The sequence below is a fragment of the Arachis hypogaea genome, chromosome 19 (assembly GCF_003086295.3).
Source record: "Arachis hypogaea cultivar Tifrunner chromosome 19, arahy.Tifrunner.gnm2.J5K5, whole genome shotgun sequence".
NCBI classification, from domain to species: domain Eukaryota; kingdom Viridiplantae; phylum Streptophyta; class Magnoliopsida; order Fabales; family Fabaceae; genus Arachis; species Arachis hypogaea.
Genome location: NC_092054.1, coordinates 12,783,554 through 12,799,143, shown reverse-complemented (window position 1 = coordinate 12,799,143; position 15,590 = coordinate 12,783,554). Strand labels below are relative to the sequence as shown.

General features: G+C 31.2%; 1 protein-coding gene across 7 annotated transcripts; it reads left to right on the top strand.

Moving 5' to 3' along the window:
- Positions 1-780: 780 nt before the first annotated feature.
- On the top strand, positions 781-15,367 carry LOC112779468 (putative ABC transporter C family member 15). 7 transcript variants are annotated; one of them, XM_025823748.3, is made up of 12 exons: positions 781-1,086; positions 3,633-3,723; positions 8,146-10,484; positions 10,577-10,663; positions 10,761-11,402; positions 11,576-11,740; positions 12,109-12,403; positions 12,527-12,741; positions 13,151-13,456; positions 13,911-13,974; positions 14,069-14,308; positions 14,871-15,367. In XM_025823748.3, the coding sequence occupies exons 2-12, from the start codon at positions 3,678-3,680 to the stop codon at positions 15,002-15,004; spliced, it is 4,533 nt and encodes a 1,510-aa protein (XP_025679533.1). In that variant the 5' UTR covers positions 781-1,086; positions 3,633-3,677; the 3' UTR covers positions 15,005-15,367. The 7 variants fall into 7 exon arrangements, with proteins under 7 accessions (XP_025679533.1, XP_025679536.1, XP_025679534.1 ...); XM_025823751.2 differs by lacking the exon at positions 781-1,086 and adding an exon at positions 3,292-3,494 and having other exon boundaries at positions 8,185-10,484; XM_025823749.2 differs by lacking the exon at positions 781-1,086 and adding an exon at positions 3,292-3,494 and having other exon boundaries at positions 8,182-10,484.
- Positions 15,368-15,590: the final 223 nt, after the last annotated feature.

The following is a 15,590-nucleotide window of genomic DNA, read 5'->3' as shown; positions in this document are numbered from 1 at the left end:
AATTTCAATTAGTTAAAATCATAATTCATTAATAACATGTGTTAAACCAAACTCAAAAATCAGCAACTTCAGACCAAATTCACTAATCAAGTAGTGGATTATTCAAATCAGATCCACAAATTAGTGACTCTCAAACTGAGATAATTGAACCTATACACTCAAATTAATTATGTTTAACCAATAAGTTTAAATTAAGTTTAAAAAATGAGAACTATATGAACTAAAATAAAGTCTATACCTCCAAAATCAACTTTACAATTAAATCAAAATTTGTGTTTTTTTTTATTACCTATTTCTCGTTTTTTTTTAACTCATAGTTTCTTTTAGATTCCTCACATAATTATCATTTCAGATTTCTCTTTTCACTTTTCAGAAAGGGATACATTGGAAATATTATTATTAATAATTTAATATTCATATTTAATTTTTCAAATAAATTAAAATTATTATCAGCATTTAATTATTCAATAACACAATTAAATCGACTAGTGTATTAATATGAACTCCACCTGTATAATGATTACAAAAAGTTAATGAGGATTTTAAGTAGTTATTTATATTTTAATTATGAAGTCTTTATTTTGAGTGTTAGAAATAGCAAATATATACTTCTTTATGAATGATATATTATAGATGGATGGTATTTTAAGGTAAAAAACAAAATATACACCAAATTCATATTTTTATTATATTATTATACAAATATAGATATATATGATATAAATGTATAAATATAGATATATATATCCGACTAAATTGGGTATTCAGTTGAGAGAAAAAAAAATGAAAAATGTTACAACAATATTATTTTCTATGTTGTTTTCGTTTTCCCTTTCTGGGTATGATGATGGCCACTCAAATCATCAACCTTATTACCTTTGTGTTATGGCATTATTCTTCAGATCTGTTCATATATCTTCCTCCTTCTTCATTCATGTTATCCACGAAAGAGAAAAAAGAAATTCTGGATTTGAATGATCAAATCTTATACTCACAAATTTATGTTACAATGCTGATTCGGAACCAATCTCTCGTACAAGATTTTTCTTGAGATAGATGATGGTGTGACACTGACGCATAATGAAGGTAACATTTTTGTTAAATAATAATTCTTTTTATTACGTCCCCAATGTGTGTTTTCCAAAAATAATATTGTGATATTGTTGGAAAAATAAATTGATTTGATTGAAGAAAGATTTTGATTCCTTTGGTACAATCATGTATGAGCAGGATTCATGTATTGTATTTGTTTGGATTTATATATATATTTAATTCATGTATTACTCTCTGTTACTTTTCTAACATATTATAAGACTCATTATTTTCTCCTTAAAAAAATATAGGTTTTTTTTCTCCCAATAATAAGAAACTACCTAATTTTTTTTTCACACTTTTCTTCTATGTCTTTTTCTTTTATTGTTGTCACTGTTTTGATGCTTTTTTATCTCAGTAATTTTTCCATTATATCCATCATGTATTTTCGAGTCTAATGCGTCAAACACAACTATCATCCACCACCGCTAGACGCGCCTCCACACGCCACCAGAAAACTCCTTGTCCACCTCCAATAGTTGTGATTCTTTCAATCGCATTTTGAGTCTATTTCTGATGTTTTCATCCATCAGTCGTGTTGTTTAGAGTCAAATGAGCAAAATTCTACCGCTGCCACTGTCGGATGTACCTCTCCATGTTCATTGCCTCCATCTCTCTCTTCATCATTTTTTCATATTCAAATTTGGACCATTCATTTTGTATGCTAGATCTTTTGACCCGCTCTTTGATCCACAATCGTTAACGTCACTTAGGGCTGAGTTAGCACATTGATGTAATACTCTTCTCGAATCCAATAATGCCATGTGTCAGCACATTACTGATGTGGCAAATAATGTGTCAACTGACGTGGTACCTCTGTGTGGATCCTTCTTAAAGTGTTTTTGGTGTCCTCTTTTTTATTTTATTCTCTGTTTTTATGATTTAGCTTCGATCGAGCTGTTTTTCATCTTTGTGAGACATTTATCTATTTATATGAAGAAATTAAGGTAGCGTTTGACGAAGAGACAGAGACGGAAAGATTGAGACTGAGAGATAGGGATTGAAATAAATTTCAGTATTCTGTTTGGTGCAAAATAGGAGACATGAATTGAAACAAGAATGAAACTCTAATTTAATTTACACAAAAAATAAAATTGAAATGAAAATATTTTAGGTATAAAATGTTATTAAAGTTTCAGTCTCTATCTCTAAAAATTTCAGTCCCCTGTGTCCCTACTTTTTGAAGGTACTAAAATACTGAAATTTTAGAGACAGAAACAGAAATTTTAGTACCAGTCTTTGAACTAACAAACACAATACTGAGTCTGAGTCTCTGTCTCAATACCTCAAAACAAACGCTACCTAAATATTTTTCGTTATCTTTTATAGTTCGTCATCGAATAATAGTTTGCCACTGCACCTTTTTGATAGTTCGTCATCGTATCCTTTAAAAAATTATGTTTCCACAATCAAACGGTAGACATATATCACCGTATAAGTATTCGATGGACACACCCATTAATCGAACACTCTCTAAGTACTTAAGTACACTATTATTATTATTATTATTATTATTATTATTATTATTATTATTATTATATTGGCTGCGCTTTTTGTTTTCGAAATTGGCGCAACACTCTTTTCTTTTACATATTAATTAGTTAGTATATGTTACATAATACAATTTAATTTAATTTAATTTCAATAATCATATACATTTAGTTATATATAGTGTACTATGGTATTATTAGTTGATATTTAATCATCATTTAGTATTACAAAGATCTTATTATAAATACTAAGCTAATTAATTAGAAGCAAGAAGTTGGATCAACTTGAAACTATGGAAGCACATCAGAAAAGGCACCATATTAATTAATAATTGAGATATGTTAGTGTTATAATTGGTAGCATGCACTATGAAATGACACCATATATTAATATGAACATATCATTATCGTCGTCGTGGTTTTAAAGTCATCAAATCAAGCATAAAGTGATATATATACAATTTTATTTTCATATTCTAAAACACTAGATCATCATGAACTCTTCTATAATGTTTAAGTACGTTAGAGAAGTGTTGAATTTAATGATAAATTTATGCAATCTCAGAAATCAGGTTAAGGGCCCATCAGATCTTATGTTTTCTTAATGCTTCTCTATTCACGGTCCTCTACACAACACACAATAAATAAAATAAAAATGAAATAAAACAAAATAAATTTCTTATCATACATACACTACTATACATAAAATGCCAAAATTCAATTATGTGTTTTCACGTGACAAGCATCTAACAGTCCAAGTGTCCAACCAAACTCTCTCTCTCTCTCTCTCTCTCTCTCTCTCTATATATATATATATATATATAGTTCTCTTCTTTTGCCTTGATCCAAAGTGTATTATTATTAGCAATTCTTCTTGCTATGTCCATTTCAACCTTTCACTTCCCTTGTGTGGTAAATTAGTTAGTACTTACTATATATAATATATAGTATTATTATTGCATGTATGTGTACATAATATAGATATAATACAGAGAGATCTTCTTAGACCAATCATATATATATATGTAACATTATTTTGTTTTCCTACAGAAGCAATAATAGAGAACAATTTGGACTTCAAGTTCGGAAGCAAGCATGGCTTTGGAGGAGGACTACTTCTACAACATACTTAGTCCAACAAGTAAGTATTATATAATATATAGAGGAATGCTAGGGACCAGCCACTTTTGTGATTTGTAGCCATCAAATAGTCATCGATGATAGTTTTAATGGTGTGAGATTGGTGTGAACTTTCATCTAATGGCTCACTTTTCTTTGCTGATTACATGCTGGCCAGAATTTAACAAAGTTGCTAGCCCCTAGACTTTTCCTAATATATATATGTCATTAATTGTTAATTAGCTCCTACTAATATTATTCTTAAATATTATTACATGAATACATACAAAGAAAAGAAGAGACTAATAATTATAATGGAAGCCTCATTTTGTGTACGGTAAATTAATAATTGAGAGTCGTTGAATGATTTAATAAATTTGACTAAATTATTATTTAATGATGATTCTCGTTTATTAACTCTATATCGTATAAAAATAACTGCATGTGAATTTTTAGTTTTCTCTGTATATATGAGTTAAGTAATATATTATCATCATAAATTAGCATTAGTTTTATTTAACTTTTAAAAGTGCTTAACTTGATGAACTTTCCTGCATGTGCATGATTTTCTGTTATTCAATTGCTGAGAGAAGAGGAGAGCTTGAAAAGTATCTAGGGTTTTATTTACATACTCCTTAATTTTCATTCTCTTCCTTCCTTTATTTAATTTGTCGTCAAATTAAAGAATTCAACTTAACTCACCAAACTATATATAAAATATTTTTTTTACACCTTTGATGTGAAAGTAGATTGAACTTTATATGCAATAATTACATTATGGTAAAAACCTTATTCTAAACGTGAACTATATATATTAATATGTTATCACCTTATTGACCATGATGAATGATATATAATCATATGATTATTATTCTTTCTTTAAGGCAAGATTTTGAAGAAGGAATAATCAAGCTATAGTTCAAACAATGAGAATTGTTTCGCATTTAAAAATTATCTACAGATCATATATTGAGAGATGTCTGAAAATGAGTATGTAAAGCATAGTCATCATTTTAATTTCTTAACTAAAATGCTATCATTTTGAAAAGCTTTTTTGTATTCTAAATAAAGGATGTCTATTCTTGATATATATTTTTTTAAATATCAATGATACTAATATGACATTTATAATCATCAAAGAGTTCATTTAAATTTTTAACATGGTCATTTTTTATATATATAATTGTTACACCCACTTGATTATATACTACTATTATTGTTAAGTATATATTTAAACTCTATTTTCTTTTCCGTTGTAGTGAAAGGGCACATATATATAGAGTTATATATAATTATATATATATAATTTGATAATAGAATTATTCTTGTCTATTTTTATATTTTCTTACTATTTATTTTATATAATTACATCAACCGTATATATATAAGGAATATCCAGTTCCACAAAATTTATATCCAATGGACTTATGTATATTCTTCATTGTGTCTTAAATATATGGTCTATAGTTAGTGATCATTTTCTTATTAATAATATGTGGTACCTTTTTTTCTTCTTACATAATCCTAAGATTAGTCTCTATCAAAAGAAACCACACACACTAAAAAAAAAAAAAAAGGGAATTGGAAAATAAAAGACTAAAAAAAGACTGTCTTCAGTAACTTTGGCATTCCTTCAAGATTATCTTTTAAACCGTTTTTTAAAGACAAATATATCCTATAATTATTTTTAACAAAGAATATTTAAACCTTTTTTTGTTGTTTTCTGACGTATACAAAGCCAAGTAAAACACTTAATAATTAGAATTAAATAATTAATTTGTTTAGTTATTTTTAAGAGTGCTTTCTTAGTAGGTTCCACGTCTTTGAAAACAATTGGTCATGAAAATACAGGACAAGCCACATGTTTGTATCTGCCAGGAATAATAATTAATTCAAATTTTGTCCAATTGCATAGATTCATGGATCTCAATTTTATTATTATTTGTTTTTTTTTCTAAAAAAAGAAATATGATTATTATTGTTGGTAAATTTTTTGTATTTATATAATTTGAGATTTTGTGTGCTATTGCCTTGTTTTCCATGGATATATATCAATTTTGTGTACTTGATTACTTGGTGCTTCTTTAAAAATTCAAAAGAAAACAAAAACCATGGCTATTTCAGCCATAGATTTTATTTTAACTTTTTCCCTACTTTTTTCGGTTTTATTTGTTTTGTATCTAATTTGCATTTGGACATATATATAAGACGTGAGGCCAAAGCTATCTCAGTATTGATCCAATAATTAAGTTGGTATTTATGAATAATTAAATTAAAATGATGGGGTTAGAATTAGTGAAAGTTATGTTGGAACTTGGAAATTAAATGGGACTTACATGAATAAAATAAAAATTAAAGATTAAATTGTGATGTATGTAATGTCAATATAAAATGATTACACACTATTATTTAATCAAAATCTTTTATTTATATTATTACTCAAATGATGCTAAATTGCTAATTATAATACAAAATTTATTGAGGGTTTCAATGTATGTCAATTAACTCCTTAATTAAGAGAAGCTTCATAAACTCCTTTGAGGTAATCATTATCATGTTAAAAATTCAAAGTATTTTTTTTATTCATGATGTAACCCACTCAAGGGACAATAAGGTAGAAACAGCTAGACACACATCAAATCTACATCTACTCATATAGTTTTAGTTTGGGTTTAATTTTACATCAAACATTATTCAATAATACAATAACATTTCTTTATTTTTTAATTAATTGTCATTTTTAAAAAAAATATATAAATAGTGGTCCAATTAACAAATTTAGTTAATATTACTACAATTTTTCCTGGTCAGATCCCATGATTAAGATATATATTTATATTAGCACAAAATATAATAAAACTCTGTTAGAATAGGTTTTTTCATGAAGGAGAGAAGGAAAAATTTGGCACAAAAATCATTTCACAAACCGTGTGATTGATGAATAAATCATTAAGATGCATATAAATTATAAAATCAAATGTGGCTCTGCCTATTATTGAAGTTCCCAATGTTTGATGGCACCATATGGTGTGTGTAGAGAGAATATTCTGTTTGTGTACCTTAATGCCAAATCAAGAAGGGATCAAGTTGAGTTCAAATTTTTTTTGTCAAGTACATGTATATGTATATCATAATAACTCTGCAATTATTCTCTGTGATGAGCTTTTATAAGTTTCTAATAAAATGTGGGGTTCACTTTTATGGTGGATGATTGCTTTTGTAAATGTGGGGTCAAGATTCAATTAACCTATTTGAGGGATTTTTTTTTTATTTTTAACTAAATTTTTAAAGTTTAATTACTCTGTTGGTCTTATACTTTCGCGAAATTTTCAATTAGGTCTATATATATATTTTTTAATTGGGTCCCTGCATAATTTTTTTTTTCAATTAGGTCTCTCTTAGCAGTAATCGGCTTAATTTTATAAGGACTCAACAAAAAAAATTGGTGCAGGGACCCACATAAAAGAAAAAAAAGTGTAGGGACCCAACTAAAAAAAATTGGTGCAAGGACTCAATTAAAAAGAAAAAAAGTATAAAGATCTAATTGAAAATTTCGCAAAATTATAGAGACCAACAGAGTAATTAAACTAATTTTTAAAGAATAAATAGACAAAAATACACATAAAAAAATTTGGTGTGAATAAAAGTACAAAAATTTTAAAGTACACTCGAAAACTTGGTTTTGATAGACAAAAATATAGTATTGTTAGTGAATTTATAAGACCTGAAGTATATTTTTGTTCTTCGAAATCAATCTTTTAGGTGTACTTTTATGTTTACGAATTTTAGTATGCATTTTTGTTTATGTCAAATTCTTTTAAGTGTAGTTTTGTCTATTTACTCTATTTAAATTATGTTATTTTAGTCTGAACCAATTGAAATTTTATAAAAACATAGATTTTTTAATAAAAAATATTTAAGTACTTTACTACCTTTATTATTACATAAATAAATAAGGAATGGCAGAAAAGATGAAAGAAAGTGGTACTCTAAATAAAAAGACAAAAAGAAAGGTGTGGTATCTATCAACTATCACTATGAATATATATATAATTTCAATAACAATGAATTAACCAAAATCAAATTTCAATGTACATGCATCACATATTAACATGCCTAAGTTTGAACCGAAAGTATATTATTACTATTTGATTTAGTATTCGAAATTATAAACAGGAGTAATGTATTGAGGTTAGAACAGTTTATTTAGTCTCTTACGTTTTTTTTGTCTTAACATTTTTAATCAAGCAGTGACATCACATATCATGTTAATGTAAAAAAGTATCACCCCATTAGTAATACTAAAACAAAAAACATTTGAAGGAGTAAATCAATTCAACGACGGATTAAATTAAATACTAATTAAGAAATAATTGTACTAAGTGGCAAGCTTTATCTAATTTAAATGAACTTTTGTTTCATAACTTTTTTAAACATTTGACAGATATTAGAAGTTTGAATTTGTCTTCATGGATTCCAGTAGATTCACCATGCTTGTTGGAGCATATAATTCTACCTGTGGAATTTGGATTCTTTCTGATATTGTTATTCCAACTTCTGAGGAAAAATTTGAACTTCATCAACAAGCAGAACAAAATCCCCTCAGATATGATTCATCAAACTATAACAACAAACCATGGTTTAGCTTACAAAATCAGCATAGTTCTCACCACTTTGATGGTAGCTCTTCATGCAGCAACTCTATCACTTATCATTTTCAATCATGAGACTCAATGCACTTCAAAATTCAAGGCTATTGCATCAGAAACAATTCAAGTTCTATCATGGGGTGTGAGTCTAATTGCAATTTTCAAGGTATCAAGAACAAGTTCTTATTTTCCTTGGATTCTCAGAGCTTGGTGGATTTGTAGTTTCATTTTGTGCATTGTTGGAACATCACTTCATACAATATTCAGTGTTAGCCAAAAGGGTCAAATTGGTTTAAGAGAATATGCAGATTTCATTGGTTTGGTTACTTCAACATTCTTATTGATTGTTTCAATTAGAGGGAAGAGTGACATTGTGTGTGTTCAAAAAAGTGAGGTAACTGAACCACTTCTGAGTTCAAAACCTGGTAAAACTTCAGAATTTCCAAAGGAATCTCCATATGGAAAGGCTACTTTGATGCAACTCATCAACTTCTCTTGGCTCAATCCATTGTTTGAAGAAGGTTACAAGAAACCTCTTGAGCAAAGTGACATTCCTAATGTTGATATCAAGGACTCGGCCGAGTTTCTAACCTCGGCCTTCGACGAGAGCCTTAGGCAGGTAAAGGAGAAAGATGGAACTACAAACCCCTCTATTTACAAGGCAATCTATCACTTCACCAGGAAGAAAGCAGCAATCAATGCGCTTTTCGCCATAATATGCGCTTCGGCTTCATATGTTGGTCCATACTTGATCACTGACTTTGTTGATTTCTTGGGGGACAAGGAAAAGCAGGGGTTGAAAACAGGGTATCTTCTTTCACTAGCATTCTTGTGTGCTAAGATGGTTGAGACAATAACTCAGAGGCAATGGATTTTCGGTGCAAGGCAATTAGGCCTTCGCCTTAGATCTGCATTGATATCTCATATATATAAGAAGGGTCTGCATCTTTCGAATAGATCGCGACAAAGTCACACAGGCGGCGAGATAATGAACTATATGAGTGTTGATGTGCAGAGAATCACAGATTTCATTTGGTATGTCAATGTGATTTGGATGCTTCCTATACAAATTTCTTTAGCAGTGCTCATTTTGCATACAAATCTTGGATTAGGCTCCATGGCCGCGCTAGCTGCGACTCTAGCAGTGATGACTCTGAACATACCTCTTACCAAAATACAGAAAAGATACCAAGCAAAGATCATGGCAGCCAAAGATGAAAGAATGAAAGCAACTTCAGAAGTTCTGAGAAACATGAAAACTTTGAAGCTTCAAGCATGGGATAGTGAATTTCTTCAAAGGCTAGAATCATTGAGGAAAGTGGAGTATAATTGGTTACTGAAATCATTACAACAAGCAGCACTTTCTGCTTTTATCTTCTGGGGATCACCTACATTCATATCTGTGATAACCTTTTGGGCTTGTATGCTAATGGGAATCGAGCTAACGGCCGGAAGAGTCTTATCCGCATTCGCCACATTTAGAATGTTACAGGATCCTATTTTCAGCCTACCTGATTTACTCAATGTCATGGCTCAAGGGAAAGTTTCAGTTGATAGGATCGCTTCGTACCTTAGGGAGGAAGAAATCCAGCATGATGTCATTGAAAATGTATCAAGGGACAAAACAGAATTTGATGTAGTCATTGATAAAGGGAGATTCAGCTGGGATCCAGAGTCTAGAACTCCATCTATTGATCAAATAGAGTTGAAAGTTAAAAGAGGAATGAAGGTGGCGATTTGTGGATCGGTTGGTTCTGGAAAATCAAGCCTGCTGTCTGGTATTTTGGGAGAGATATATAAGCAATCCGGGAAAGTGAAGATCAGTGGAACCAAAGCTTATGTTCCACAGTCTCCATGGATTCTTACAGGGAATATTAGAGACAATATCACATTTGGAAAAGAGTATGATCCTGAAAAGTATGAGAAAACTGTCCAAGCTTGTGCATTAAAGAAGGACTTTGAGCTATTCTCTTGTGGTGATCTCACTGAGATTGGGGAAAGAGGGATCAACATGAGTGGTGGACAAAAGCAGAGGATTCAGATAGCGCGAGCCGTATACCAAGATGCTGATATATATCTTCTTGATGACCCTTTTAGCGCCGTCGATGCACATACCGGAACACACCTATTTAAAGTAAGATTTTGTTGTCATAATTTGTAAATTTTCATGCTTTGTAGAAATAATTGCTTCAATACTTTGTTTGTTCCACATTTTTTCTGCTTCAGGAGTGTCTTATGGGGATTCTTAAAGAGAAAACCATACTTTTTGTTACACACCAAGTTGAATTTCTTCCAGCAGCAGATCTCATCCTGGTAAATTCAGATTCAGTGTGAATATTCTTTCAGTATTTTTGTTTTGTAAGATGGAAACTAATCTTATATATTAGTAACTGATCACAATCCAATGTAGGTGATGCAAAATGGAAAAATTACACAAGCTGGAAAATTTGAAGAGCTTCTAAAGCAAAACATAGGATTTGAAGTCTTAGTTGGTGCTCATAGTAAAGCTCTCGAGTCGATTCTCACTGTCGAAAACTCAAGCAGAACAGCTCAAAATCCCATAGCTGAAGCAGAATCCAACTTAAATGCGAAACTCATGCACAAAGAACAGCATGACACAGTGGAAGATAATCCACCAGAGAGAAAAGGAAATGAAGGAAAATTGGTTCAAGATGAAGAAAGAGAAACAGGAAGCATATCAAAAGAAGTGTACTGGACTTATTTGACAACTGCGAAAGGAGGAGCATTGGTTCCGGTTATAATCTTAGCACAATCTTCATTCCAAATACTTCAGATTGCAAGTAACTATTGGATGGCTTGGGTTTGTCCTACAAGTAGTGATGCTAAGCCTATATTTGACATGAATTTCATACTTCTTATTTACATGGTTCTTTCTGTTTCTGGCGCGCTATGTGTTCTGGTGCGAGCCTTGTTGGTCGCATACACCGGCCTTTGGACAGCACAGACATTTTTCACAAGCATGCTGCATAGTGTGCTTAGAGCTCCAATGTCATTCTTTGATTCAACACCAACTGGAAGAATCTTGAACAGGGTAAACATTCATAGAAATTCTATTTGTTTTTTTATTTTAGCACAATCACATTTCTTTAACTGTCTCAGGATAGAAATATAGATACACCAAACTATTTGAAGAAGTATCTAAGGACTAATTAGAGTTAAGTGAAATGGAAGGTTAATAACAACTATTTTCTTTTCCATTTTCAGGTCTCTACAGATCAAAGTATTCTAGATTTGGAGATGGCAACCAAATTAGGATGGTGTGCTTTCTCTGTAATACAAATTCTGGGAACTATTGCAGTGATGTCTCAGGTGGCATGGCAAGTTTTCGCCATTTTCATTCCGGTAACTGCAGTCTGCATATGGTATCAAGTATGTCATCCTTTCTCTCCTTCATGTTCCTATGTCATCATCATTACTAGTTAAAACAACATTGATTGTTGCAATCTTGTGAAGCACATTATCAAGGTTTAGTTATTATGAAAGTCTGTAGTTTCACTCAATTTTCAATTCAGTCTCTATTGCTTAATTTGCAATTAGATTCTCTATACCTTAATTTACAATATAAGCGCCTAATTGAAATTTTTATACAATAAAAGGACTTGATTACAATGAAAATTTAGTAAGACTATTATAGTTTCAAGAATAATTAGACCAATAATCAAATAGGCTATAGTTATGAATGTAAGTTACCAATTATCTTTGATATACTAATTGAAGTTGAATCTTGTTTATCTCAGAGATATTACACACCAACAGCAAGAGAACTGGCTCGCTTAGCACAGATACAAATTGCACCAATCCTCCACCATTTTGCAGAATCTTTAGCCGGAGCAGCGTCGATACGAGCTTTCGATCAAGAAGGCAGATTCATACATACAAATCTTGATCTTGTGGATGGCCATGCAAGGCCATGGTTTCATAATGTGTCTGCAATGGAATGGCTTTCTTTCAGATTGAACATACTTTCAAATTTTGTTTTTGCCTTCTCACTTGTTATGCTTGTGAGCCTCCCTGAAGGAATAATCAATCCAAGTGAGTACAACTCTAATAATGTTATTCATGTTTTCTATCATGTTATCAAGTAATTTTTCTCAGATATTTATGAAATCACACACTAATATTTTCCTTTTCTTTTCTGCATTGGATCTATTACAGGCATTGCAGGGTTGGCAGTAACATATGGGATCAATTTGAATGTGTTGCAAGCTCAAGTTATATGGAACATATGCAATGCTGAAAACAAGATGATCTCAGTTGAAAGAATTCTGCAATACAGAAATATAGCAAGTGAGGCACCACTTGTCATTCAGGACAGCAGGCCGCCGAGCAACTGGCCGGCGACCGGAACAATATGTTTCACAAATTTAGAGGTTAGTGATGAAATCTGAATCATGGATACTCAAAAGTATCATACTTTATGCAGGGTCCGAGAAAAGACTAGTTATGTAAGCAGCTTAACCTGATAAGTGCATAAGTTGTTTTTTTCACAAGTTGAATTCATGACCATATTAAGATCACAGGGAGATGACTCAACCATTGCTCAAAATAACTTTCTAAATTCATGTTTATTTTTTCATGAGATATCAAATCTTGTAGTTAAAGTAACTAGTTTACTTTTATGCATGACATACCATTATAATATATTCTTTCAAATGTTACATCTCTTGGGATAGTTTTGCTCAATAGTTATTGAAATTATATCTTTTTTAGTACCTCATACTTGTATAGTGACAAGAATTCAGGACACCATCATTCATATAACAACAAAATGTTTGGCAGATACGCTATGCTGAACAACTCCCATCAGTTCTGAAACACATCACATGCACATTCCCGGGACAGAAGAAAATTGGCGTTGTAGGACGAACCGGAAGTGGAAAATCGACCCTTATTCAGGCGATTTTTAGGATTGTTGAGCCAAGAGAAGGAAGCATTGTGATTGACAATGTGGACATATGCAAGATAGGTCTGCATGACTTAAGGTCAAGGCTCAGCATCATCCCACAAGACCCTTCCATGTTTGAAGGCACTGTTAGGGGCAACTTGGACCCCTTGGAACTATACTCTGACACTCAAATCTGGGAGGTAAATCCATATTTCAATACATTAGAGTCATTTATAGTGCATGATATGGAAGTTGAAGTATCTATATCATTGTCAACATTTTCTTACTTACCTTTCAAGTGAAGTTTTTGTAGCTTGTGTTTTAATTAATTACGGCTCATCCTTAAATGTTCCTTACTAATTAAGGAGTGCTGCATTTCTTGTTAATCAAACAAATCTTAGCTCTCCATTTATTATATTTTATATCAATAGCTCAGATTTAGAGTTTAGGATTCAAAGTTTTAGTATTTAGAGTTTAGAGTTTAGGATTTAAGATCTAAGTTCAAAGAGCTCTGCACTCCTTACTTTCTTCGGAGCGCATTAGCATTCGTCGTTTATTACTCACAAAGTAGTAAATAATTGTTAGTTCCTCTCTACTTACAGATAAAATATTACTGTCATCAACTAAAATATATATATATTCTTTTATTTTCAGGCACTAGATAAATGTCAACTTGGTCAGCTAGTGAGGGAAAAGCAAGACAAGTTGGATAGCCCAGGTCGAATTCAACAACTCTCCATGATAATTTTGACAATGCCTTTTTGGTGACAATCAATGATTACTAAAATGAAATGAAATGCTAATTTTGACAGTGGTAGAAAATGGTGAGAATTGGAGTGTGGGACAAAGGCAACTATTTTGCCTAGGAAGAGCATTGCTGAAGAGAAGCAGCATATTAGTTCTTGATGAAGCAACTGCCTCTGTGGACTCTGCAACTGATGGGGTGATACAGCAGATCATCAGTCACGAGTTTAAAGATCGGACCGTCGTCACAATTGCTCATCGTATCCACACGGTTATAGACAGTGATCTTGTTTTGGTGCTCAGTGATGGTATGTATGCATATATATATATATATAGGAATGGATTCTCTTGTGTGAATCTTTTCCAGTGAAACATCAAATTCAAACATAACCATACCATGTGAAAAATGCATGACAATGTGACTATTAAAAATAGTTACATGACATTATGTTCTTTCAATAAGCCACTTTTTCTTACATGATACATAGGGTAAATTACACTTAATTTTTTTTTAGGTTAAATGATAGGTGAAAACTCAGGTGCAGTTAACTTCATGTAAAGTTGATAGCTGAGAATCGTTAGATGACAATTTAGTCAAATCTGTCAAATTATTTAACGACTCTTAGCTATCAACTTCACATAAAGTTAACTGCATCTGGCAGATGACACCCTTGATTTGTCATGTTAAGGAGGTCATCATTATCATTTGTATAGATCAGATAAGTATCATGTTTATAAAATACATGGATACAAGATATCATATAACTTGAATCTCAGAAAATATAAGTTCATACTTTTCAAAATGAAGTATTGTTTCATATGTTAAACTTCCAAGGAAGCTTGCTAACATAATCCTGTGTTTCGCTGCAGGGAGAATCGCCGAGTATGATGAGCCGTCGAAGTTACTTGAAAGAGAAGATTCCTTCTTCTATAAACTCATAAAGGAGTATTCAAGCAGATCAAGTGGCTTCAACAGCTTAGCAGCTCAACATGTTCAAAGCTAGGAAATAATAAATTCTAAGGCTCTATGATCATTTTAATTTATTGGAGTTATTAACTTATTATAGTATTGGGGACAGAAAAAGCTCCAAAATGTTCCACACAGCTTCAATAAAACCACCAACCAATGATGTATATGTAATGGCTTCATTACAAGGTGATAGAGTTGTGTGGGTACTCCTCAAGTGGCTCTCTATTTGATAATGAGATATGATGAGGATTAGGCTTCAGTTTTGAGAGGAAGAAGAAGACTTGTACAAGTCAGAGGGACTTGAACCAAAATGAATGTATCCAAAATGAATGTATATTTTATTTTGACTATGAGACTGTAATATAATAAGCAATTCCCATGTAATTTTCTCAAGGAAGATCAATCACTCACCTCTCTCTCTCTCCCTCTCCTCAAATGATGTTTGTCTTTCTTGGATTTAAAAAATGGTAGGGGTTATGTTAGATAAAACAAATTAAAAGTAATTTTTAATAAACATAAGTTACAATAATAGTATTTGATGAAATTATTTTTAAAATTTAAAATGACTTTTATAACATAAAGGTAATAAAGAGTACCAATAAATTTAGATAGAATAAATA